The sequence below is a fragment of the Manis pentadactyla genome, chromosome 1 (genome assembly GCF_030020395.1).
Source record: "Manis pentadactyla isolate mManPen7 chromosome 1, mManPen7.hap1, whole genome shotgun sequence".
Lineage (NCBI taxonomy): Eukaryota > Metazoa > Chordata > Mammalia > Pholidota > Manidae > Manis > Manis pentadactyla.
In genome coordinates this window covers 181869090-181897067 of record NC_080019.1, presented here as the reverse complement: position 1 = coordinate 181897067, position 27978 = coordinate 181869090, and the positions used below count along the sequence as shown (strand labels likewise).

General features: G+C 39.9%; 2 protein-coding genes and 1 long non-coding RNA gene across 7 annotated transcripts in view; 1 reads left to right on the top strand and 2 right to left on the bottom strand.

Annotated features, from left to right (window-relative positions):
* Positions 1-422, bottom strand: part of BACH1 (BTB domain and CNC homolog 1) — a 44353-nt gene extending 43931 nt beyond the window's left edge. The window contains exon 1 of the mRNA XM_036926308.2: positions 311-422. The gene's annotated coding sequence lies outside the window, so the exon portion shown is untranslated. The remainder of the gene's footprint in view (positions 1-310) is intronic.
* Positions 248-26730, top strand: LOC130684113 (uncharacterized). 4 transcript variants are annotated; one of them, XR_008998270.1, is made up of 4 exons: positions 248-381; positions 8389-8475; positions 21898-22006; positions 23207-26730. It is a non-coding gene; the product is annotated as an uncharacterized LOC130684113 (long non-coding RNA). The 4 variants fall into 4 exon arrangements; XR_008998268.1 differs by having other exon boundaries at positions 259-381; positions 8281-8475; XR_008998266.1 differs by lacking the exon at positions 248-381 and adding an exon at positions 868-2057 and having other exon boundaries at positions 8281-8475.
* Positions 3754-27978, bottom strand: part of MAP3K7CL (MAP3K7 C-terminal like) — a 114353-nt gene continuing 90128 nt past the window's right edge. For both annotated transcript variants that reach the window (XM_036926312.2, XM_057503906.1), the window contains exons 5-6: positions 13751-14014; positions 3754-4029 (exon numbers count right to left, since the gene is read on the bottom strand). In XM_036926312.2, the coding sequence (XP_036782207.2) occupies positions 3972-4029; positions 13751-14014 (322 nt within the window). In that variant the 3' untranslated portion in view covers positions 3754-3971. The remainder of the gene's footprint in view (positions 4030-13750; positions 14015-27978) is intronic.

The window sequence follows — 27978 nt, the reverse complement described above, 5'->3', positions numbered from 1 at the left end:
GCAGAGGAGCGTGCGTCCAGGCCCCGCGGCCCCGCACACCCCGCCCGCCGGGGCCGAAGTGCAGCGCGGGCCGGTAAACAGGGCGCTGGCGGCACGCACGGAGCGGCGGGCCTCCCTTCCGGCGGACACGACCACTTCCAAGAACAGGGGCCTCGGCCGCCCCCCGCAGACCCCACTGAGCGCCCCCCGCCCGGCTCCCCTCGCCGCCTGCCCCGGGCCTGCCCGGCGGCCCCTCAGAGCCGGCGGCCCCGGCCGCGCGCTGCCGCTCGGACCCTCCGGGAAGGGCGCGCGGGACGGCAGAACCACTCACCAGAGCCGAGGCGCCGCGCGGCCCCACTGACTGCGGCGAGCGAGCCGGCGGGCGGCGCGGGCAGCGGTCAGGTGACTCACTCCCTCCGCGTACCCGGCCGCCCCCTCCCTCCACTCCCCTCTCCTCCCCTCGCGGCCGCCACCGCCCCCACCCCCGCCTCCTGGCGCCGAAGCCCCGCCCCCAGCCCGAGGCCCGCCGCGCGAGGCCCCGCCCACCCGAGGCCCTAAACCCCGCCCTCACTGGAGCCCCGCCTGCCGCCCGAGAGGCCTCAGTCCGTGTGGGCGGCCCCGCGCGACTGCTGTGGCGCCGCTCGAAGGCCACGCGACGGGTTGCGGGGAGCGATGGCTGGGGTCCGCGGCAGGCCTCCACGGACGGCACCCCTGTGCGCACACAGCCGGCTGCCTGGACGGAAAGGCCACCAGAGGACCACCTGCCTCTTCCCCACTGAGGGCAGAAAGGGAAAAGCTGCCAGCCTCTGCGACCCAGGTGGTGCCCGGAACCCTGGAATCGAGCAAGGCCGCCGCAGCCCAGAGTGCCTGGGGCCTGCAGGAGGGAGGGCGACCGGCGACCCCCAAGTCCTCCCTGACCCCTCGGGTCGCGCTGGAAGCCCCCTGGGCAGAACTCCCCCTCTGCCTTCCTTTTGGGGTGGCCGAGTGCCCGGGTTCGCACGACAGTGTTTGAATTACTGATAGGGATATATCAAGTGCATCCAGGATTTTGTAGAAAGCATCTGGCAGCCTTACTTATGTCTGACAAAGAAAACAATGTTGTGGGCTAACAGGTGTTCCCTTTACACTGTGTCTGCCAGGAAACTTGGAACCAGTGTCAGCGCCCAGTGGCGTCAGCCGGCTCATCTCAAGCCTTAGTCAGGCTTTCCTCCTCTGGTGCTTATTCTGGTGTTTATCCAATTGTCAGTTTTAAAATTATGTTCCCAAGTCATTTAGCACCTCTGGAGTTCAAAGCACTGTCTTTGCAAAGCGATGTGCATGTGCCAAAGCTCAAGTTTATCAATCCAGTCAGAGACGCGAGCATACTGAGACCGTGCCTGCCAGCCAGTCTGATCAGAGTTTGTATGATTTTGTGAAAGGATTTTGCTGTTGGCTTTTGAGTTCAAGTGGAGAGAGACTGGCGAGAGGAAGAGAAATTGGTGGTTGAACAGCAGCAACACCAGAATGTTTGGACTCACTCTTGAATGCAGGAAGGCAGCCCCAGAGCATCCAGGGCAAAAAGGTTACCAGGGTAGTAAAGGTCAGGTGTCAGCACTAACATGACTGCATTTCTACTCACAGGCTGTGGAACTTAGGGAGACTTAGTTACACCCAAAACACACAAGAAAATGATACAAGTGAAATTGTATGGGAGTGCAAGGAGTGAAGTGATTAACTGTGCCTTCAAATCAGGTCTGGAGGTAACACTGGCATTGGATCTTAACTGGGAAGAATAGGGCCCTGCAGTCCTGGGGGGGCAGACCATGTGTAAAGTCCAAAGGTAGGAGGCAGGTGGCTCTCCAGGCTGCCTGGGTTTACTGTGGGGTACAAATACTTAGTGAGAAATGAGGAAAGGACAGTTGGGAATATACCCTGAAAGGAATGGGGTTTGGAAACACCGAGTTTGTGAGGCTTCACCCTCCTTTCACCCTGAACCTGTGGAATTAATATTCTTCCTCCCACACCTTTGCAGTTTCTTCTAGAGGAAGAACAGACCCCGCCTCTTTGGGAGGAACTCTTCTTTACTCTGGACTATGGTGGTAATATTTTCTAGCATGTACTCTGAGATGTTTAATTATTTGAAAAGTCTTAACAAAGGTACCAAGGTATTGAGAATATCAAGAGAGTTAGGAGTGAGCCTCAAACTTAAGTGTTCATAATGCTGTGGGGTACTTAAAATGCCAATTCCTGGACCCTGCCCTCAAAGATTCTGATTTCACAGGTCTGAGTAGGACTCAAGTATCTGCATTTTTTATAGTGATGCTGATGATCTTCAAACTCCACCTGAGAAGTACTGAGTTAGAGCTTACTCTGTGTAGTAGGGGCAGGGTAAAAAAAAATGAAAGTAGAGCATGAAAACCAAGTCAGAATGGGAAGGGCCGCGTGTGCTGCGTCTAGAGTTTGGACATTGTGCCATAGGCTGAAGGGAGTATGTAGAGGTCTTTAAGTCATGGGATTGTTTTTAGAAGCTAATTCTAGAGAACTTCATTCCATTTCCATTGCCTTAGCTCCTTTGGACTTTAAAATATATATTCACTTATTCAATCAACAAATGAGGAGGTGTCAAAAATAAACTTTAAGCTATGGGGCATTACCAATATAAAATAAGTAAAGGTCTCACCAACTTGAAAAACTGCCAATTGGCACTTCTTCCTTCAAAAATGAGTGTGGGTTAAAACCATACCACCCCTACCCGCTAGTTGAAACATTTTTGTGAAAAATGAACATATCTTACAAAAAATAATGAGGACTTCCCAGAACAGGATGAGCAAACATGCCCTAGTCTTTACCTGATATCTGAAAGGGAAAGTAAGGTGAGGGGAGTGTAGCCTCTGGTTTGAGATATCCACAAAATCTAAGATTAAAAAGAAAAAATTGGAAACGGGAAAAGAAGAAGACAATATTGGAGCAGAGTTCAAGGGGCCTGTTGACAAATTGGTGAAAGGGGTCCTGCTCAGATACCAGAATTAAGAGCCAAAGTGGCTCTATGTAGATCCCAAGTACAGGAAAATTTTTGTGCCCCCAAAAACTAATCGGAAGTTATAGGAGACTAAAGATGGCTACAGAATTCTTGTCACTCTCCCCATCAAAAAGAGACCTGCATTTTCCATCCCTTTGAATCTGGGCTGGCCTTGTAACCGCATAACCAAGAGAATGCCACAGAAATGATGCTGTGCCCGATCTGGGTCTAGTCTTTAAGAAGACTGGCATTTTCTTCTTCCTCTTTCTTGAAACATCTCTCCTCTTTCGTGAAACAGCCCCTCTCAGAAACAAGCCTCCGCTGCCATCAATGGCCCTACAGCTAATAATAGTCAGCATCAGATGCATCATGTGAGTGGCCATTTGATGGTCTAATCAAGTTTATACATGACTGCGGGCCCCAGCCCGAAGAACCTCACAGCTGAACCCAGTTATTCATAGAACTCTAAGATAATAAAATGATTATTGTTTTAAGCCACTAAGCTTTGGGTGGTTTGGTTAACAATGGAATACAGCATGAAAATAGTTAAATTTATAAGAGGAATCACACCCCAAATGATCAGAACTTAGAGGAAAGTTCAGATACATAAAATATGTAGAAGAGACCATTTAATTTCTAACTTGTGTCAAGCTCCTTGATCTGAAATGACACTTGAAATTTTCCTGCATAACAGATTAGTTATGTCCCAAATCACCCTCACTCTTTTGCATAAATTTATATAATGAAGTATATGTATTATTCTCTCATATGTATGTTTCATAATAAATGCTTGGGAGTTGAGAGTGAAACTCTCAGGATTCTGGGTGTAGCCTGACTGCCTGTACCCAGTTTGGAAGGTGAAAGAGAAGAGAGGAGAGATGGAGCCAGGAAGATGACAAAAGACTACACAGAGCTTGATGTAACCAATCCCTCAAGGCCATAGAAATGTTACTAAATGTTTGGTGTAGGTGTCTTCCTGTGGAGTCAGTGATGTTTATGCTTGGTGGTGAGTCAGGAACAGCACATACAGAGTCTTCAGCCAGGTCACATGTCTGCAAGAACAGAGAAAAATCCAGCCTGAATGCTTTGTTACATGTATTGTTGAAATTTACATCAAGGATTATAACCTGCAGCTCTTGATCTTTTACCTTTAAAATTCGTGCAATTTTTTAAAATTCTACTCTGTAATATGTTTGTTTCAATAGTGTTCAAAATTATATATATATATCTTGCATGTATATATATATATATATATATATATATATATATACATGTGTAGTTATTAAAACTGACACAACCAGTAGAAGTGTCATATTTAATTCACAGTTTCACTTCACCTCTGGCATATACCACTTTATTCACCTAGAGCAGTGGTTCTCAACAGAAGCAGATCTTGCTACTGCAGGATGTGGGGAGGATGGGAGGCGCAGGCTACCATGGCTTGGTTCCACTAGATTAGCCATCAAGGCCACCCCACTCAGATCACTCTTTGATTTGGATCTAACGATTTGGCCTTGCTTATGCATTTGCCTACAGAGGAGATTATTTGGTTCCTAAGCATCAACATTAAATCCACTTGCTGACAATTTCCATTGTAAACCAATAAATTATCATTCCAGTTTTCTTCCAGCTGCAGGTGAGTGTGCATCCGAGGATCCCACAGTTCAGGTTTCTGCATCTGTAACTTCAGAGTGCTGGTGAGTTTAGTAAGGTAGAGCCCGAAGAGGCTTGGTCCAAGTAGTACCTACTTCACAGAAACACTCTTTGTATTCATGATTAATGGCTTTAGGACTGACCTTCAGGGACCCTCTTCAGCATTCACTTCCCTTTCCTTAAATCCCCTTTTGGAAGAGGCTGCTAGTTGCCTACCCAATATCCATTTCCCCATCCTCCTTTCTAGCATAATCCTGATTATGCTTAAAAATACCTCCCCAGACTCCCTCAGACATGTGACCTAGTTCTGGTCAACTAGATAGAAGCAAATATGCACTTGATGGAACTTCCAGGAAAGCTCTTACTTTTCTGGTAACAAAAGACCAAATCAGCAGCTATGCACTTTTGCCCTCTGCCCTTCTGGCTGCTAAAGACTGGATTTGGAGCTCTTTGCTTTCAAACATGAGGATGAAAATCACAGGCTAAGAATAGCAAAGCAGGAAGCTAAATAGATGCTCAGGTCCTTGGTGGCTTCCCTGAGCAGCTGACCAGCCCAGATTGTGGGGTTCACTCTCCTATCATACCAGAGAAATAAAACTCTATTCAGTTAAGCTTCTAGAGTTGAGTTTCTATTACATGAAGCCAAATGCAGTTTTAACTGATATCCCTCCTTCATCTGAAGGTTTCGACAGGTCCTCCATATCATTCTGTTTAAATGCATTCACTGAGAACCCTGCTGTCATGCACCCTAGGTTATGTGAGATTAAATAGGTAGTAAGGACATAGGCAGTCTATACATATGGCCCTGGAAGCTGGCAAATGAATAGCAGTGTAACAGCATTGAATGTAGTGGAAGGGCAAAAAATAGATCTCTTTGAACCTAGTGAGAATATTAGTATTGACTTCAGGACTCAATCTCTTAAATATAACTAGGTCACAAATAAGAAAACAGAGATGCAGGGAAGCTAGTAAAAGTACTCAGATAAAATTCCAGGAAATGGCTCTGTTGAAACATGGGACAGCTGCCAAAGATGGGGAGAAAAGGAAGTTAAAATCTTTCAAAACAATTTTATGGATTTAAACTCTGCGAAAACATTGGGAGAGCATAAGAAATTATATGGAATTAATTCTGATAATTTAAACTCTTCTGTTATATGCATTTTATAACTGAATAGCTAATAAAAAGTCTGCATTATAACTAATAGATTACATGAATTGAAAGAAGCTGGTCCACTTAAAGCAGCCAAATAAAGAAATATATGTTAAATCCACATCTATGCAATGAGGTTACAGGAATGTGGAGACGCTGAATTCCATTTAGTAAAAGGACATGTCTTCTTATGCTAATAATTTGAGAATTTTACCTAAGTAGAAGGAGGCTTCAGAATTAGTATTAAGCTTAGAGTTCTAAAAGCATCAATTTAAATTGATTATAACACTAGAAAATTTCCTCCTAAGATTTCCAGAAGAAATAGTACTGGGAATTTTTTTTATATCCCTTAGGATAAACAAGGAGAAGAAACCAAAGACATATATCTAATTAACCACATATGTCCCTTGGGTTTCCAAAAACAAGATCTAACATAATTTAACTCTTTATCCTTAGCAAAGAGAAGTCAAGTATAAAACCGTTTGCAAGCACCATGTGATGTATCATAGAGAGGAACAAAAAATAATCATAAATATTTCCATCACTCTTTTAATAGACAAAAATCTATGTTCCTGTTACCAGATCCAGACAAATCAGGCTTTGTTTTTCTTCTCTGCTTGATGCCTGAAATCCCTTGGAGATTAATTTTGGGGGACAAAGGTTTTACATATTCAGAAGTTCTCTATTAAAATAAAAATTGTTTCAAAGGGCAAATATATTAAGCCACATTCAAGGACAATCACAAATCACTCCAGTGAGAATAGGTTTATAAAAATACTCCCAGTGAATGGGGTTCAAATGCATTTTGATTGGAAAGTGGAAGGAAGTATCTAGAATAGGAACCTATACCTGAGAGCTATGCCAATATGAGGGCCTTACAAAAGTAGAATGGGGTGAGGAGGACAGTAGAAGGCCAGTGAATGCTAGACAGTAGGATACTGACAGACACTAAGTCAGAATTATTGCCAAGAGCTGGCAAAGCTTTTGGAAACTGTTATCTATTCAGTAAGATTTTTATTAAAAATTCATCTTTAAGTGTGAGATTGAAAATAAAATCCTAAGAAATTATAAATTCATCACTATAGTAGAAAATTAAGAACAGCAAATAACATAAAAGTACAAAAAGCAGGAAAGATTCAGATCCATCTATTAAGATCACGGTACATCTATCCATTAGTCATTATGCTAAATGCATGTGTGTGTGTGTTTAATACTTGATCATTTACAAAACATCTTCAAGGATTTTGTTTTGATACACTACTGTCTAAGGCAGATAAAACATAAATTATCCCATTTTAAAACTGAAAAACCTGAGTTTTCAGGCCAAAAGCTATCAAAGGTTGTCATTCAGGTCTTTAGACTCCTTCACCAAGAGTCCTTACCTCTACCTGAGACAGTTTCCCTGAGAAGCCCTCAAATAAATACAGGTAAATAAACTTGAATCCATGGATTTCATATTGTCCTCTTACATTGAATTGTATGCACATTGAAAAGCTTTATTTGTACAATTATCTTTTAATTTTTACTAAATATTTGTGATTTATCATTACAACTATCAACTCTATTACAGTGTGATTTTTGAGGATCTTTTTAAATCTACTTTACTGGTAAATGGTCAAGAATGGCAAAATCCTGGCCTCTGTGGAGTCCTGCTGGGAGGGGGTGAGGAACAAGCCCGGGATGGCCTAGAAGAGAAGCTGCGGGAAGTTAAGTTGGGCTTCCTGCTGTCTCAGTCACCAAGTACAGGGACTAAGTATTTATTAGTCTTGAGTACTTATTAGTCCAATTCAAGATAACAAAAGTCATCGATGAGAAAGTGGATGGAGCACAAATTAACAGAGGCTGCTCTGGGAGGGAATTTTGTCCTCATGTGGAGATATTTCAGCATAGGAGTGACTAACATGAACCCTAGAGTCAGACTGTTTGAACCACAGTTCATCCTACTTGACCCTGTTAGCTAATTTCTTCAACCATAAATGGGGGTTGTGCTAGTACTACTAGCATAGTTGTAAATATTATATGAGTTAATATACAGACAGTGTTTACAACAGCATGTGATACAAATTACGTAAGTATTGGATTTATTATTAAGGAAGCCAAGCCAAGAATATTTTAGACATATAGGCAGTTTAAAGAGATGGGAAACCAGAGATCAGGTGCTGCCCACCTGGCATTTGCTGACTCTGAGAACAGAATAGATAGCACTAAGGAGTGAGAATTTTCTAGTTTTGCAGTTATGTAATGGGAATACTGATCATTCTTACTGTGAAACTCTCCAGGAGCTCTTTGACCTAGTTTAAATTTAAATCTTAGTTGTCAGCTAGTTTGATTCTAATTTTCAGACTAGAGAATGTATGTGCACTTTGAGATGAGCATCTTATAAAGTGAAAACAGAACCATGGGAACATGGTCACAGGGGGTAGGTTGGGATTAGTGTGGACGATATCCTAACCCACCCCAACCCTTCTGACTCCTTTTACCATTTGGGGCACCTCTCTAGCTGATGTATGCTGTTGCTCCCAGTGGCCAGCACCTGCAGCCCTTCCTTAGAAGACTTCCTTCCCTCCGTCTACTGAAGCTACCCCTCCCACTTCCACCTCATATGCAGATCCAGAAACACCTGCGGAGTTCCCTGCCCTGGGTACTGGTTAGCTGATGCACGCAGGAGTATGAAAGCCAAGCTCCCTTGCCTCAGGTCAGTACAACTCCACAGTCTAGTTTATCCTCCAAGTCCTCCTAAGGCATCAGGACAAGCCTAACTTCCACAGTACTTTTGCCTAAACTCGCACCCTTATTTGGCTTCTTCCCCTTCCCTAGTCTTCCTTCATTTCCTTCTGGATTTCCCCTGGGAAGAAATAATAAATAAATCACTTGCGCATGAATCCTTGTCTCAGGGCCCGCTTCTGGGAAACCTGACCTAGGACAGAGGTGAAGATAGTTTTTGTTTATTTTATAATAAATGCTTGGTAATTAGAACAAGTTCTGGGTTCAAATGTCCTCTTGCCATTTAACTGTGCCAACTTCCATGTGCCTCTTGTCCTCTGTAAATCTTTTCAGTTTAAGTAGTATTTCATTTCTTCTTAATAGAACCATGACTCTCGTAGATTTTGAGTTAACTTGGTAGAGGAACAAATTAATATTTGCTGAGTGCTGAGCACAGAGATGGAGCCCATCAATAGGTTACTGCATTTAATCTTCACAAATACCAAAAGCAGTTTGTATGCTTATCCCTGTTTCAGGATGAGGAATTTGAGAGTCAGAGATGTAATTTATTTGCCCAATATTTGCCCAATACACTGAGTAAGTATTTAATTTCAAGGAAGCTAATATAGAATGTAGAATTGTAAGAAGGAATCACAAAAATTGTAAATCTCCACTATGGATAACTTAGTTATGTAAGGTCATCTACATGAAAATTCTCAAAAATAGACTGCAATAAAAAATTGAGAAAGTGCAAAGGTATCTGAGGCAGACCCCATTGAACACTCTGCTGAAGGATGGCAATTCAAGGTGTCCAGGAGGAGAGAGAGAAAAGGGGACAGATAAAAAATGGTCTACTAAATGTAATTGGCAAGAAAGAAAATCAGGGAAGGGGAGGAAGTCTCAATGTAAAAATATGGTGGGAATTCAAATGAATGAAGTCACAAGAAACTGCTGGAAGAATGGAGAGAGACTTCTAAGTAGTATAGTGCTGATCATCATTTCTCTGAGATTGGAGCAAGGAAAAACTTCAAGTGGTGATGAGCATAATTACCAGGATAAACCAAACAAGAACCCAAGTGGGTTAATCCGGGTCCTCCAAAAAGCACATACAAATATTTGACCAGGAGGAATGCCTGTGTGAAAGCAAGTAGGGAGGGAATCAGGAAAGACTGGCAGCATCACAGGATTAGTGAAAATCTAACCTCAAGCAAAGAGAGGGAGAGAAGTTGCAGGGAAGTGTCCTAAAAATGGGATGTGGTCTAGTGAAGGGTCAGCAAAGTCATCAGGAAGTCCCTGAATCTAAGCTAACACTGGTAGGGGTGCCCATCTGCCTTAACATCCTCCATTGTACTCCACTGGTATGGAGCAGCCCATGGGAGGAGTGGCCTTTAACAGACATACTGTTGCATTTCATAGTTTAGCAGCTGGGGCCCTTGGACTATTACAATTATGCCCTGTAGTAGAGGTCTGGGAGGTACATTCTCATGGCCACTTTATGTAGTTCCCCAAAAGTCTCCAAATATTATAAAGCAATATCCCTTTTATTCTCCCTGCTGCACAGAAAAATAATGTAACTAGTCACCTTTTCTTGAGCACTTATACACACTAATTACTGTGCTACAAACCTCGTGTATTTTTTCTTTTATAGTCTCCACAGCAGCCTATGAGGGAAGTATTACCATTCCCACTTCACAGATGAAGAATCCAATGCTTAGAGAGGTTAAAGAATTTCTCCTATAACACAAAGTTAGGAAGGGGTAACGCCAGGATTCAACTCAAGCATTCTGACTCCTGATACTGATCACCATGTTGGAACTCATAATAATACCAATTTTGGTATGAGGGAAGGTTGTTGTGAGAATTAAGTGAAATAGTCCATATAAAAGCCCTTAACACATTGCCTGGCACATTAGTACGAGCTCAAGGAATATTATTATTATTTGTTAACTGAGCAAGGACTCAGATCCAGCTCTGCTTGATGCCAACATCTGTACTCTTGGCCACTGAAGCTGAAGAGCCTTCAGTGTAAATTGAGTATTTTGATCAGATAGTATTAGGAGTGGCTAAAAAGGCATTAAAAAGAGAAAAAGGAGGGCTAAAACTAAACCTTTTTTCAAGAAATAGTATCAGGCCCACAGATAGAATTCAATGATAGGAAATACTAGCAATGTAAGGTATGCCTCCTTTGGTTCCCCAAAGAGGAAAGTCACAGAGGTGTGGCCTGTTTACTGCCTATTCATAAACAGAAATATGTAAGATTTATTAGACTGTCAATGGCAAAGGATGAGACAAGTTATTCTCTACACTCATATAAAAGAAAAAAAGCAGAAAGAAAAAAGCTGTTTTCAGAATAAGACATCCGGACTTCTCTTTATGACCAAGATGGAGTAACAAGGACATGATTTACCCTCCCACCAGAAACAACCCAAAAAAAACTATTTAAAACAGTGGATTTTAGACACTGGATTCTAACAACATAAGACAGTGCTCCCTGAGAGAGGGGAAACTCACAACCGAGTCCTATGAGTGAGCACCCAGACTCCTACCTAGAGGGTGGGAATACAGGGGGAGCCTAGTGGTCAACCTGAGTTAAGGAGATGGAGCTGGAGGTGGTAGGCTGGAGAAACCAAGGCATGTGGAATGCATAGAGTGCTGAAGAAAGAGAGTCATACAGAGAAAGAGAATTCCAGCAATCTACAGATAGTCTACTGCAAGTCCTCAGCTTAGTAATCGTCAGTGCATGCCTGTGAGGAAAATGCTGGAGGATGGGGGTGAAAACATCTAAAAGGAGCAAAGAAAGTATGAAGACATAAATAAAGGAACCCTTGCTTAAAATGGTGTCAGGGAGCCCTGGGGAGGCTCCCACTCACCGTAAGAAGCATACCTCTCATTCTCCAATGGGAAGAAGCTTAGTTTACATACTAAGAAAGAAGGATTTCTCCTTGCCCAGCAACAGCCCAGCCAATGACAACTCAACAAAACACTTCCCAACTTCTTCCTTTCCCCTATAAAAGCAAGCCTCTCTCTTCTGTTCTCTAGACTTCCTAAGGTTTGCCATAATTCACTTGTCCTGAATCACAATTCATCTGCTATGCCTGAATAAACTCATTTTGTTGGTAAAAATCACTGCTCTTTTGTTTTTTAAGGTCAACAGGAACAAAACTGGAGCTTATGCAGGGCTGGGAATAGTTCAGGTTTCTATAAACCAAAGTGGAAAATCTCACAATCCATGAAGCACTGGGTAGAATACTCAGAAGGTAGGGCAAAATTAGTGCTGAATTGAAGGCTGCTCTGGTTTCACTTAACACAGCCTAAAAGCAAGCCTTGAAAAACAGTCAGACTTTTTTCATAACTGCACCCCAATAAAAATTAAGAAAACTCATGAGAATACAAAAATATCCAGCACCCCCAAAATTCACAATGAATGGCATCCAACAAAATACTACCAGGTTTGCAAAGAAGCAGGAAAATATGACAACCATAATGAAGAGAAAAACCAATCAGTAGAGACACATTCTGTTGTGTTTGTATAGGTATCCAAATGAAAGGTATACAGATGATAGACTTAATAGACAAAGACATTAAAATGGTTAAGATTAAACATATTACTTAGATATTTGAGATATATTAAAGACTCAAATCCAACTTCCAAAAAAAAAAAAAAATACAATATCCAAGATGAAAATCCTATTAGCTGGGTGGGATTAACATCAGATTGGACACTGTAGAAGAAAGTAATAATTTGAAGACACAGCAATAGAAACTATCCAAAATAAAATGTACGACAACTGGAATAAATGAATAGAACATCAGTTAATTAAGGGACAACCTCAGCAGCCAGGAAGGAAGATATAGAAAAAATATTTAAAGATATAATGGTTGAAAATGTTTCCAAATTTGATAAAAACCATAAACATATACACCCAAGAAACTCAACAAATCTCAAGCACAGGAAAAGGTATCTTACTATACAATGAAAACAAATTTAGAATGGACTTATTAATAAGGAAATAATGTCTAAAATCATATTCAAAACAAACAAGAGCTCTTATGCAAGATTATCAGGTGGAATAGGAAACCTCCATTCAATCAATTCAAAAACAAATTAGGTTGTATATAAAGAAGAAGCAAATGCCAGAATCAAAATGATAAAATTTATATACCATACCAAAGTAAAGAATAAAGTCAAAATGAAATCCACTATAAAGGATAACCTAAATACTTATGTGATAACGATGACAATATCTCTATTGCTAACCTACTTCTAAGCTTTAGATCTTCACATTCAATTACTTCTGGGCATATTCATAGTCTTAAAGATTCTTATACTTTGAATCTGGGCTTGGCCAGGTGACTTGCTTTGGCCAGTGGGTCATTAGCAAAGATGATCAAAGCAGTCAGTGAGATGGGCTTCCTCTGTCTGTTATGCTCTTTGCTCTCACTAATTGCCAAATATAGAAACTCAGTCTAGTCTTCTGGATTAGAGAGACCATGTGGAGCAGAGATGGATTGTCCCAGCGGAGCTCCCTTCCCACCCACAAGCCTGCCAGCTTGTGAGCAAAGGTACCCTAGACCATCCTACCCCACAGGGGTCAACTCAGACTCAGGCCACTCAACCTACCCACAGAATCTTGAGAAAGAATTAAAGTTGCTGTTTTAAGCCACTAAATTTTGAAGTGGTTTGTTATACAACAAAAGCTGATTAATATACTCCATCTCAAATACAAAGTACTACACATTCTATAGTCAAAGGTCTTTTATAAATTACCAGAGATGACCTTGTAGCATATAACTGACAATGTGTCTCAAAATTCTCAAAAATAAACCAATGGCTGAAGGGAACCACTGTCAACCCATCTTCCCTCCAGAGAGCATACATTCTCTGACTTACTCATTGGAGACATTAGTATTAATCTTTATACTATGTATCAGTAAATCTTAGTTTCTGTTTTTCAGTTTTCAGAAAATTAAAGAAATAAAAATACAATCTAATATTTTCTTAATTTACATCCATTTAGAACTCAGTGGTTTGGTGAATTATGAAGGTAATATCTATTTTTTCTGCTTTCTTTTCTTCCCTCAAACAGGCTACACCACAATGTCAAGAAAGGGAAGATATCTGTTGGCAATTTCTGTTTTTCTTCTCCCTATCTGTTCCACTCATTTGATACTATGAATTGATACTTGATACTATGATATTGGTGAATTTTAATTATCTTTTGGAGTTTTCACTGCAAGTAGCAAATAAAGTACAATATTGTGCTCACAATTCTGCAGTTGTGTTGAAACTTTTCAAAAAAATTTTTAGTGACCTCGAATGATGAACTCTTCCAGTTTCCAGAGACTGGGAGGGTTCCTGGTAGTTGGGGCTTTCACTGCTAAGCCAGGGAAAGTCCTGGACAAACTGGGAGGGGTTGGCCTCCCCCCACGGATGTCTGTTCAGCTGGCTGTAGGAGGACTGGAGCACCTTGGTACTTCTTTTTGCCCAGTGGCTTCTGTTTGACCTTTTCTGTGTGAGAGCGCTGAGGAAACTGCAAAGTACAGGGATGCTGGGTAGTTTTTCATTTTCTAAATGATTTTAGTAAGAAACATGCCACAAACATTTACTGAAATAATACCTCAGTATTCAGAGTTGTAATTTCCTAAAACTCAAAGGTAATTAGGATGATCTGAATGTTATTTGTTATAGGGAACTTCCCTCAGACAAAAAGGTTGTATACACATAAATAAAATTAATGGGTTTTTTTAAGGAACCTGGACAATTTATGAACCTTCCCTTCAAAATGCAAGCAAAATCATTTAATTAGATGTTTAAATAATTTATTTGGCATACTAATTTAGAGAAAATTTACATTGGAATCATATTTTTATATACTATATATATTTTGGCAGCAAATTGAAGCTCTTTACATAGTTAACTTTATAGTACATTTTTATTCATTTTATTGGAGTTGAAGCATTAAATTGCATATTTTAAAAGATGATGTAGAATTTACTTACAGCTTTTCTTTTATGAAGTTTTTAGTCAGAACTATGAATCATTTCCTAATGAATCAGCAATATAACCCACAATTATAGCATTAGGCCTATGACAAAATATTGTTTTTAATTGATGAAGTTTCTGAGAATACACTGCAAAGTAGGAATGTTCTTATAAGAACATATCTATTTTAATATGATATTTCAAAATGCAACATCTCTATTTTCCACTTGTACATACACTCAGTGTGTGTGTGTGTGTGTGTGTGAATGGGAGGGGGACACAAAGAATGAATTCTGGCCACTTGCAACAGTAACTCTTGCTCAGTGCTTCTCACACTTCTGTGTGCACATGAATCACTGACAAGCTTGTGAAGGTGTAGATTCTGACTCTGGCGTAGGTAGGGGTAGCTCCTGAGATTCAACCTTTCTAACTGACTCTCCGGTGACCCTGGTGCTCCCCAGGTGCCGATCACCCTTTGAGGGACGAGTTCTAGTCGGTCTGTATGAAGGAGAATGCGCCCTCCCTCGAGTCTCTCCTGCAGATTTACCCTTACGTTCTCAATAGCATCAGTCTCTTTCTGAATCACGATACTTTCTTATTGGTTTAGAGGTGTGGTGTCTGTTTCTCTCAGAGTTCATAAGGGCAGGGACCTTTTCTGTCTTACCCAATCCTGTATCTCCAGTGTCTACAACTTGATGAGCCATTACTTCTAAAGATCTGTTGGTTAAATAATGTATTTGCATGACGACGTGGTATATGTGTGGTGCTGGTTACCAAATACACACCATGTATGTGTCAAGCAAGGTATTGATGGTTACAGGCATGGCTTTTAAGTCTACTCCCTAGCTGTGTGACACTGGCCCATGACATAATGTCTCGTGCTTCTATGTCCTCATCCGTATAATGAGAGTAATAATAGCCACACTCCCAGTACTGTGAGGAGGACTAAATAAGTTACTACTGTGACATAGTGAGAAAGTTGCCGGGCACAAACTTAACAAAGCAAATCTGAGCTCATGAGCTATCATGTTTATTACCGATAGGCATTTTTATTTAGGAAATCTAGAATCTTCCCAAAGGCAGCATGCTTGCCCTATGTTCTGTCTGGAAGGGATCAAGACTAGATGGGTGGTTTTCAAACTAACTGTGCTTCTTAGAGCGGCAGGGAGTCTGCGTAAATCTCCAAGGGCTCTCTGAGGGGCAGGTGGACAGAAACCAGCACCAGGGGCCTGCCCCAACACCACCACCACTCCAGCAGAGCAACCCCGCCCTCTCTCTTATTACATGTTGACATTCCAAATAAGCTTCCTAAGTAAAGGGATGTGTCTTTCTTTTTAAAAAGTCTAACTCAAGAACTGCAGGACAAGATCATCTCCAAATCTTTATTCAGCGCTATCAATTCCTAAAAAGTAAAGCATGAATTATCAGTGCTTATGACCCACAAAGTCTTTAGGTAGGTCTTCAATATATATTAAGATCATTACATATTATGTATTGATTATATTATATTATATTATTATTATGTATTGATTATATACTAATATATATTAAATGAGTTACTGATTAAGGCTTAGTAAGACTAGTTTCCAGAACTTGGAGATCATGACGCCTGACTTGAGATGGACCGAGAAGTGAGGAAAGAGAAACACAAGCAGCCTTTGCTCTTCCAAAACAGGAAGCTCTGAGGGAAGGAAGTGGCCTCTGAGGAGAGCTCAAGACCACAGCAGGATTCTTTCATGATGCTAGACAGACGCACACATTGATTTTTTTTTTAAGCCCTGTACATTTAATCCATTTCAGCAGGTATTTATTGTCCTGTTCGATTAGGCACCCCTGCTTTACCTTTAGATTTGCATCTCAGCCATGACTGCCCATTTGAAGCACCTGGGGAGCTTTTAAACCCTGCTGTTCTCCAACACAGCCCCAACACAGATCCACCTGAGGTGGATCCCAGGTGTGGGGTGGTGGGTGGGTGTTGTCGTTTCAAAGCTGCCCAGGCAATTCTCATGTGCAGTCAGGTTTGAAAACTGCTTTAGACTTTTAAGCTTTGTTTCAAATCAGTATGTCTAGGATTTACATCAGTGAGCTTTTAACATGTTAATCAAACTTTATTAAATTTGAGTATTAAGTGTTGTGTACAGTTTTTGCTGCTGTTTGAATGGGATGCTTGTTAAATCTCATGGTCAGAATATTGGTGAACTGATTTCCAATTTTATAATGAAGTTCCAGGAAAGATAATAATCTGATATATGGCATTTGCTTTAATAAAAACACATACTGCTTTTACTTGGGAAAAAGATGTCTATATATATAAATACATACATGTAAATTTGTATGATAAGAATCCAGCATATTAATCAATTTACTCAAATATGGAACCTCCAAACTGGAGGATAGACAGAAGGATATTTTCCTCTGACCCCTCATACTAAATTCTGCCTGGCCTCCTTTGGAAGTACAGAAGTCAGCAGGAGAAAGGGGCCCAGTACTGGACCAACCTGGCTTAAACACTGGCTCAGGCCCCCACTCTCTCATACATATTCCCAAACTTTTCTGAGCCCCCGTTTCTTCCTTTAGAAATGATATTACCTGTTTCTCATGGTTTGGTTGAAGTGTAGATGTGACAATAATCATAAACAGCCCAGAAAATCTTCCAACATCATGCAAAGACAAGTGCAGCTACCACTAATGACAAGTAATAGCAAATAATGCCCATTAATTGCTTTCTGTGAACCAAGCACTGGGCTGTGTGCTCTTTATATATCACTTCATTTCACTGTAATACAACTCAGTCCCTCTTGTAGGACTTGGTCTCTTAGTAGATAGAAAGAAGAATGGGATTATACAGTGAAGTAAAGTGGTTTCCTTGGCATGGCAAGGTCTGGGGTCTAATTTACTGTCTGGTGTGAAATGACACCATATTTGTAACATTTCACATACTGTTAATATAAGCCCCATCTCTAAATAGCCACATGCTGTAAACTTCCATTAAAAATGAATAAATCTGTCAAAAATTATGACATGTATAAAACCGAGTATGTTTACTTACTTTATAAACTTGGCTTTACTCCTAGAGCATTAGGGAAGTTAGAAGTGTCCTTTAAACCATTGGTTTGTCGTGGGACCCAGACCCAAATCACCTGACTCTAGGGCCCTTACCCGCTCTCTACCTGGCCACACAGCCAGGGCAGGAGCTCTTACTTGTTCATCTGTGCAGCTGGCTTTACATCGAACACTGGGCCCCCTACCCAAAACCTTGTTTCCTATAGACAGAAAAAACTAAGTCCAAGAAAATAGAATAGTATATTATTTTCATTTCATTAATGCACTTTCTAAAATAACAAAAATTTAAGTGTTATAGAAGGTTATTCTCAAACTTCCAATATCACCTATATTATCACCTAGGTAGAGTTATCTCAGTTACTAACCTCTAACATTTCTGAACCACCGCTTCATCTAACCCTGGTTTTCCCTTTGATTTTAGGAACTTAAATCCATGCTAAATCTCTTAATTGGGAGATTAAGGTAAATGAGAAACATAGCAAATAGAAGTGATAAAAGAGCACATGACCTCACTTGAGGATATTAGTGAAGGACCCCAGCGAGAAGGGATGTCTGAGTTGGGTCCTAAATAACTCGTGGGATTAAGCAGGCAAAAAGAAGCTGTGGGGTGAGGGTTAGCTTTCCAGAGCAGAGAGAATAACAGGTGCACAGGCAAGAGCAGAGAGAGAGGAAGACCTTTAGGTAACTTAAGGTGGGCCATAGAGGAGGAGTAAGAATGTCACAGGGGCTGGAGGGACAGGCAGGGGCCAGATCATGCTGCCTGGTCTGACAATGTCCTTGAAATATACTAAGCAGATATGATAAGATTTTCTCTTCAGAAAAAGATTGCTCTGCTTCAGGGTGTTAGATGACTGCAAAGTGATGGCTACGAAAAGGACACAGATCTGGTCATTGGAAGAAAAGATTCTGATGGTCTGAACTGGGCTGACTGCAGCAGAGGTAGCAAGAAGTGGCAGATGATGATTTTCTTCTAAACTACAATGGACAAACATAATGAAACACAAATAGTATCTGTATCATGCACAATACATAGAACATATATGCAGACATATGTGCAGCAGATAATTTAAAAAGTTATTATTCAAAAACACAAAGGAGGAAAACAGTCAAAAGCAAAGAACCTATATTTAAGTATGAAAAAGCAGAGGATAAATCAGAAAGAAATCCTCATGCATTAATTGAATTGTAGTTACTGTAAATAATCATGTCCTAGAGGAAATCTCAAGGGATAAGTTTTTCCTGCCAGTGGTAGAGGAAATCCTGGCAAAAACAAACCAGGAAGAATTGCACAATTTGCTACAATTCAAAAAAAGAGAGATGATTGATTCAAAGCATGCAACTGGCAAAATCACATAGGCATAGCCTCCAGAAATGGGGAATACAAGAGGAACACGTGCCAGGAGGCTGCACCCAAATTCCAACTCCTCGTACTACATGAATTTTCTTCCACCTTCCCTTGGCTTATTCCAGCAGAAAACAGGATTCCTGCAATCAGGCCCAAGTCCTAGGTGTGCCCCACCTCTATCATCCATGCCTCTTCATGCCCCTTCTCTCCTAAATGTTTGGAATTGTATTTTAAATACCAACTAAACCATTATGATGGTGGGGAGGGTGTCCCACATTTGTGAAAACCACTGTACAGAATCACTTGATGTAATAATGGTTAAATTGCCTCAAGACAGGACGAGCTCTGAATATCTTTCCTATGTGGTCCATGCTTGGTCTTGCTTAAATGTCTCAGTGTTAGTGAATCATAATCACGGCTGCAAAAAGAAGTGAAGTCGAGGCACTAAACATTTGCTGAATGTTTCTTATGCCCTGGGCTCTGACACAGATGTGCTTCATATGTTATCTTATGTTTTAATTATCATATCCCACCAAGGAGGCGGTATTATCTCCATTTGACAATTAAGGGCACTTTAAGTCACTTTCCGAAAGTACTCAGATCTTTAGTATCAAAGTCAGGTTTAGAGCCCCAGCCTGATTCAAAAGTGTACACTCTTTCTAGTTCACATTCTAAAGTCCTTTAGCCCAAAGTCCTTGGGGGAAAAAAATGATACTCTCTCTCTCTCCATAGTGTATAAGGATATCATGAGGATTAAAGGACAATTTAAAAGAAACTGACCCAAAGAAAAATGGCAAGATAGGAAATAATTTATGAAAGCCACCTCCTTTGGAAAATCCCAAGAACTCTGCTTTTTGTCCATGCTGCAATTTAAGTAAAAGGTATTTTTAAAACTTTCAATAAGAATTCATTAAGGTATTTAAAAAACTGTTACCCATATGTAATAATATTGATATTCTTAAACAGAGGCAGTAGTGTAGAGAAATGGCAATGGACCTCATAGTTAGACAAAAATCCTGCAATCCTACTTTGCTACATACAAAATACATAGCTTTGGGAAAATTATTCAACCTTCTCAGACCCTCAGCATCCTGCTCTGAAAAATACTGGTAATAGAACTTGCTTTATATGTTTGTTGTGAAGATTAAATAATAGACATAAAGATCCTAGGATAGTGCCCAGTGTATTATAGGTGTTCATAACTTACAGGCACACTTTGCAGCACTCTTTTTTTAAATGTGGGTGATTCAAACAGGCAGCCAAGTATAAAAAGTGGTAATCTGGCTCAGTGGTTTTAACATATACTGATGTCTGGGTGTACCCCAAGAAATTTTGATTTAATTGGTCTTAGGTGAGGCCGAACACTGTGATCTTAAAAAGCTCCCTCAAATGATTCTAATATACAGCAAAGTTGAGGGTCTCTCAGCTAGAACAACAGTGGTGGTAATGGTGGTGGTGGCAGGGGAGGAGGGACAGCACTTCCCAGAACACCTACTAATAACTTCAGCGCATTCAGGGGCAAGCAGCATGTGGGTGCTGTCGCCCAAGAGGCAGTGCTGGTGTAATAACCAAAGAGAGGCCTGCATCCTGCCCTGCCTCATAGAGGGAGACCAGTGTCTACTCTCCCTTCTTGCTGGCCCCTATCAGAGAGAAAAGCAGGGTAGGAGGAATGGGGACATACATGGAGATAAGAATATATCCCCATTTCTTCCTGGAAGTCATAGAGAAACAGTTTCAGCCAGAGCCAGGGAGAAGGGATAAGCTTTGCCTCAAATTTAAAAAATTTTAATGAATAAGACAGAGCTTTATATATAATTCTGATTATCTACTGCCATGTACCATATCATTCCAAAATGTAGTGCATTAAAGTAACACCCATTCTACTATGCTTGCCTCTGTGTGCCAGGAATTCAGAAAAGCATAGCAGGGATGATTCTCTGCCACACGATGTCTGAGGCCTCAACTAGAAAGAGGCTGAAATCATCAGGGAACTATTTTTACTAACATATCTGATACCGGGCCTGGGATGAATCAATGGCTCAGCTTTTGACCAGAGTGCTTAAATATGCCTCCCCCCACCATGTTACCTGAGCTTCCTTATCGCATGGCTGCTTCCAGTTAGTCGAATTCCATGGTCCAGGACTCCAATAACAAATGTGACCTGGTACTTTATAACCTCACCTTGAAAATCATACAGCATTACTTCTGGGGTTTTCTAATGATCAAAGCAGTCCCAAGTTCACCCAGATTCAAGGAGAATGAACAAAAAGTACATCTCTAAATGACACAAGAGTTTTAGAGAATTTGCAAATACTTAAGTAGGTCTGACCTAATACCTACAGCGACAGGAAGTTAGAGACTCTGGCCACGATGTGGGTAAGAAACAAGACACCATCAGGAAAGGAAGTCATTAGATACTACAGCTGGGACAAAGAAGTTATTGAAACAGTTTTACGTTTATACAGCAATTTACCATATGCAAGAAGCAACCAGAGTCTGCATGCTTATGTGAAGACCAGAACCAAGAAATCTATAAAGATGACTTCTTGTCAAAAGATTGGCTCTCTACTTAACACCTCTGGGTTTTTTGAAATGTTTAATAAGTAAGAACATTTTGAGTTGAGTATCCTTTCAAAGTTAAAATAGAAGGAATACATATCTAGTAAGAATTTTCATTTATAATTATCTTTATAAATCTTGTGAATACATAGTCCTTCCAAATATACTGTGATTCATTACCATAATTTACCCCTTGTCAAAAATTTTAAAACATGAGATTTAGGGAAATAACTGTTTCACTTGAGCTCACAAAATAAATTTATGCAAGGTTCGTTTTTTAACATATGGTCCAAGGTTCCTAAGGCAGATACTACTTAGAAAGCAATGGATACTTCCTGAAATAATATATGTTGTTAACAATCTTTTTTCAACAGTCTTCTACCATAGACTAGACAGGGAAAGTAAGTGATTGCATCCCCTCCCCTACAGCTGATAGCTCCAATCTGCTGCACTCTTTTTCCTAGAATGATAACAACTGTGAATCATACCAGCTCCTGCTTTGAAAACAGTTCACAGACACTATGAGCAGATGGACTTTTTGGCAGCAGAACACCTCTTTCCTGTCTACCACAGGTAAGTAGTAGCCACCTTCATAAAAAAGCTACAACTGCTAATTCGAGGACTAGCAGATTGTAAATGGGATAGCCAACTCATGACAGCATGCTATATATATTTAAAGAAGGCTTTATTTAAATGAGTTTGCACATATTAGAAAGTGGTAGCCAGTCCACATGTCAAAAATCATGCCAGTTTTCATAATTGCATATTATCTAGAAAACAAACAGTAAACCTGTCTTTCAGACAGGCAAACATTGCAGATGAGATCATAAAATTTTCAATATGGTGGTAGCAGAAAACAGGGCACTACAACAAAGAAGGAAATTAAGAACGTGAGAAGATACTGAGTCAAAGAAAGAGCAGGTGGCACCAATTTCAGCCAAGTGTGTGGGAAGAGTTACAACCCATATGAAAGGAGACATAGATCCCCCTTTAAACATCAACATCCCAGTGAGGAATCAAGAAGGCAATTTAAATTACACCCAGTGTGGTATATGCACATAGTGGGACAGAGTCAAAGATGGGAGAGAGGGGAAGGAAGAAGAATCATTGCTTATGGGACACCACCCATAGCTTAAGAGACCTCTGGAGGATGTGGGAAAATGGACCCCTCACACCTGCTGGTGGGAATGTAAAACAGTTCAGCCACTTTGGAAAAACAGTCTTGCAGTTTCTTAAACAATTAAAATACACTTATGACAGACCCAGCAATTCCACTCTAACTGTTTACCCAAGAGAAATGAATACTTCTGTGTGAATCTTCATAGCCAAATTACTCATAATAGATCCCAACTGGAAATAACCCAAATTTCAAGTAGTAGATGAATAAACAAAATTTGGTACATTCATAGAATGGAATACTACTCAGCAATAAAAGGAATGGACTACTGACACATGAAAAAATATGAAAGGACTTCAAAAATATTATACTAAGTAAAAGAAGTTGGACACAAATGACTACATATTATATGATTCAGTTTATATGAAATTTCTAGGGAAGATAATAGAAAACAGACCAGTGTTTGCCTAGGGCTAAGAGTAGAGGTGGGAAATGACTACAAAGGGGTAGCTATGAATGTTTTGTTGTTTGATAAAAGTATTTTAAGTGTCCAAATTTTCATCAAAAATGACTAATTACACCAAGAACCAAAAAGACTTCAAACTGAATTAAAAAGGCAGTTAAAGTTACTTAAAAACTTCAATAATACCTTACAGATTTTTACAGGAAAAACTAAATAGAATGATGCTTTTGTGAATTGAGAAATTAATAAATCTTTTTGGTATATGTGGATAAGATGAGAGTTCCTGTGGCCAGAATTCTCACCTGGCCGTGGTTGACTAGCTCATTGCACACCTGTGGGCAACACATGGCTGTTGACTCTATAAAAAGAGCTCCGCCCAGTGCTCTGGGCTCGACACGGTGGCAGGGCTACAAGACTGCAGTAGAGCAGAGCAGAGGCTGGAGTGGTGGCAGTGCCGAGCACAGAGGCCCAGAGGACAGCTATGCAGGACGACTGTGCAGAGAAGCCCAGAGGACATCTGTGCGAACAGAGGGGCCCAGAAGCAGAGACTGGCTTGCTGCATACAGACTCACTCTGAGTGAATGGGATTCTACTGACTGACGTGCCACCTGGAAATAAAGTTGGGTATAACCCTTTCACCCCAAGAACACTTTTCTGTCAATTTCTTTGGTCACACTGAATCCATAGCAAACTTGCCCGGGGCTGAAACCCATTGGCAAGACAGTATATACCACATTAATCTTAAGCTTCTACTGTAACTTAATCAAGACAGTGTAGTATTGATGTAAAGAAAGACATATTTTAAACTCTTATTTACCCAAGGGAAATAAAAACATATGTCTACCAATTACATGTATATAAATGTTCATAGCAAGCTTTATTCATAAGTCAAAAATAGAAACCACTCAAATCTCCATGAAGAGGTGAATGTATAAACAACTTGTGGTAAATCCATTCAATAAGGTGCTGCTTAACAAAAAGGGAACAAACTAGTCATACATATATGCAACAACATGAGTGAATCTTAAAAACATTATGCTGAGCAAAAGAAACAGGACATAAAAAAGCACATTACTATCTGATTCTATTTATATGAGGTTCTGTGATAGGAAAACTAATCTAAGTGATAATAGAACATCAGTGGTTGCTATGCAGGACATGGGATTGATGGCATAGAAGCTGGAAGACACTTTTGGTGTGATGAAAATTTCTGTATCTTGACTGTGGTGGTGGCCATTGTCTAGCTTGTGACTATGCCCAACTGCCTAGTTTGCATCTTGGCTCTGTCACTTAGCCAGGTTATTTAACCATTCTCTACCTTAGGTCCCTCATCTGTGAAAAGGGCATAATAATAATACCTATTTCATAAGGTTGTTATAATTGTTAAAAAGAATAAAGATATTAGCATGCCTGAGAGACAGAAATTTCTATATGCGCTAGCCATTATTGTTGTTATCAAAGGACAAAGTTATATATGTAAGGATGTTTGTTAAAGAGGTGGTGATGAAAGCAGAAACTGGCTTGTGTAGAAGTGAAGCTACAGTGCCTTCACCTGATGAGATATTATATAGTCATTAACTGCACTGTTGACTGTCAGAGAATCTATTGGTATAACTTATAGTTCACATGACAAAAATCAGGTAAACATCTCAATAAATGCAGAAAAGAAATGATATAAAATCAGGCATCCATTCCTGATACAAAGCAAAGTAGAAAACTCTTGTATTTAATTACATCAAAAGCCAGTATCAAATTTTATGGCAAAACTTTCAATTTTCCATTCAAATTTCACAAACAAAATAAAGGTGCTATCATCACTGCTATAATTAATTTTACTGGAAGTAAAATCCAATGCAATCAAGTAAGAAAAAATAAATACGGAGTCTACATATTGGAAATAAAGATCCATAATTGTCATTATTTGGAGATTATATGATTGCATATAAGGATTAACTAAAATGGCTGGTTAAAAAATGTTATTTATAAAAATGAATAGCTTTCCTATATACACATCATGAGAGAAAAAATAAAGCTTCACGAGCAAAACAAAAAAAATTATTAGAAATCATCTTAACAGAGAATATACAGAACAAATATGAAGAAAATATATCCCAGTTTTGAGGAAGCATAAAGGGAGAGCTGAGTTCCTACATAGAAAAACTTGAAACCATAAAATTATCAATACAACCTTCAAAAAAATTGATTGAAAAAGGAACAAGACTTTGTGAGCTATTTATCAAAACTATATAAAATTCATCTGGAAAATTAAATATACCAGAAGAGCCAGGAAATATACCAGGAAAAAAAAACATCTGAAGAAAATAAAGTGAGAAAGGACTTTTTTAAACCAAACATAAAACTACAGGAAGTAAACCATTTTGTGACAGGACTAGCATATTCGTTATCTATTATTGCATAACAAATGTCCCCAAAATATATTGGCTTAACACTGCCTTCTTTTCTCATAGCTTTTGCAGGTCAGGAATCTGAGTGTGGTTTACCTGGGTTTTCTAACTCTGGGTGTCCCATAAGCCTACACTCAAAGTTCAGCTAAGGCTATAGTCATCTCAGCTAGAGAAGGACCTGCTCCCAGCCACATTCATTTGGTTGTTGGAAGGATTCAGCTCCTCATAGGGTGTAGGCTAGACATCTACCTTATTTCCTTGCCACATGCCCTGTCCATAGGGCAGCTCACAACATAGCAAATGGCTTCATCAGAGCGAGCAAATGAGAGGGAGAGAGAGAAAGAAAGAAGTTATGAATACCAGTAAGATGAAGTCATAGTTTTTATAATCCAATTGCTGATGTAACATCCCATCACTTTTGCAGTATTCTATTCATTAGAAGCAAGTTAGTAGGTCCAGTCTACACTCAAGGCAAGGAGATTACACAGGACATGAACACCAGGATCAAATGAGGCCATCTTCCTGCCACAGCTAGAGAGACAAACCAATGGAAGAACATGAGGAGTCTGAAAATAGACCCAAATTCCTTTGAGAATTTTATGAAATAAAGATGGCATTCCATCTTTATTGATGAAAAGCCCTATTGATTATAATGTCATCACCAAATCAAATAATCTCCAAATAACTAGCTGGTTATCTGGACACTGAGCTCTCCCGTACAAAAATTAATTCCTGAGGGATCAAAATCATGCATGGAAAAATAATAATGAATGCTAGCGGTAGACATAGGATTTTTAACAATTATTATCTTGGCATAAGAAAACCATATCTTAACCTGACACAAAACCCAGAAGATATCAAAAAATTTTGACATCATTGATAAAAAAAATTTTAAATATCCATATGGAATGAAAAATTGGAAAAAAAAAAAAGCTTGTGACACATATGACAGAGAGTTTATTTTCTAATATAAAAATAGTACTTTAAAACAAGTAAGGAAAAAAAAATAACCAAATAGAAAAATCAACTATGATGTAAACAACTATATATAAACATCTAAGATATACATGTGAAAAGATGCCCAGCTGAACTCACAATCAAAGAAATATGTCAAAGAGAAAAATGTAACACCATTTTACCTATAAAAATGGCAAAAATTTTATGGTTTTACAACCTACAGTTGGGGAAAGTACAGAGAGAATGTAAATTCAGGTTTTCTCCGATAGCCATCTGGCAAATTCTTTCAAAGCTAAAAAGTGTGTATAACCCTTTACCCAGCAACTCCACTGCTAATTATGTATCATATGGAAATCATGGACGCACACAAAGATTGTGTGCACACACACACACACACACACTGACTGACATCATTTTGGCTGCAACCAAGACTGTCACGTTGCGTCCGGTTGTGTCCTGCCCTGGGGACCCTGCCAAGGTTACCGGGAGGGGGCCAGGGTGATGTAATCACCTGCTCCAATCAACAAACTAAGCATCCTGTCAAGGGGCTGTATATGTCAAGAGAGAAGTGTATCAATTAGAGTCCTAGCAGGAAATTGAGGGCACTCAAATTGGGTAATTTGGGGCACAGTTTAACAAAGAGCACATGTAGAGAAAGTAGGCTAGTGCAGTGTCCTAGGACTAAAAAGGCAAGAAAGGGAGCAGATATAAGAGAAGGGAGGTAGGAGCTTGAGACAGAAAGTTAGAAAAAGGAAGCCAGCTTTCAGCAAGAAGGCAGGAAGAGAACCAGAGGAATAAATACCCCAGCCTCTCCTGACTTCCTTCTTCCAATTTCCTGCAGCTGCTCCCATTGGCTGAACCCACCCAAAAACTCCACCAGCCAGAGTGTATATTCATATGATCCATATGCAGATCAGCCTCCCAGGGAACAGAGCAAGGTAGAGAATGGGGGAGAGTAGAAGTGGAGGGGGCTGTGGAAAACACCCTTCCTAGAAGACCATCATTTTCTAGCACATATGAGGCAGCATGGAGTTGGCAGCTACCTTAACATCCACATTTTGCAATTGCAAGAAGACAGAAATAATTTAAGTGTTCAACAGTAGAGGACCACATACTGAATTAATATACATGACACAATAGAATGCTATTGAGCTATTTTTCAGAACAAATGAGGATATGGACTGATCTGAAAAAGAAACCACTAAGACAATTTAAGTTAAAGTATGAATGACTCAGTGTATATGTGTACACATTCTTAGATAGATAACACATAATATAGAAAATATTGCATTGTATGAATACACTTTTATATACCTCAAAATTACTGGAAAGATGCCTGACACTCTTAAAAGTGGTTTTCTCTAGGGAGCAACAGGATTGGGGTTGGGGGTGATGGTTTGACCAGAGAGTAGGAGACTTAATGTTTTCATTTCATATTACTCTTATAATAACAAAAGTAACATAAAGGCCTATTTTGACAGAAAATGTTTCTAATATCCTTTACCAGAGATGTAATAATACTATGGAAAATACATATGATATAATATTTAGGCATAGAAAAATTGCATATGCAATATGATTATAAAATTTTTTAGGAAACATA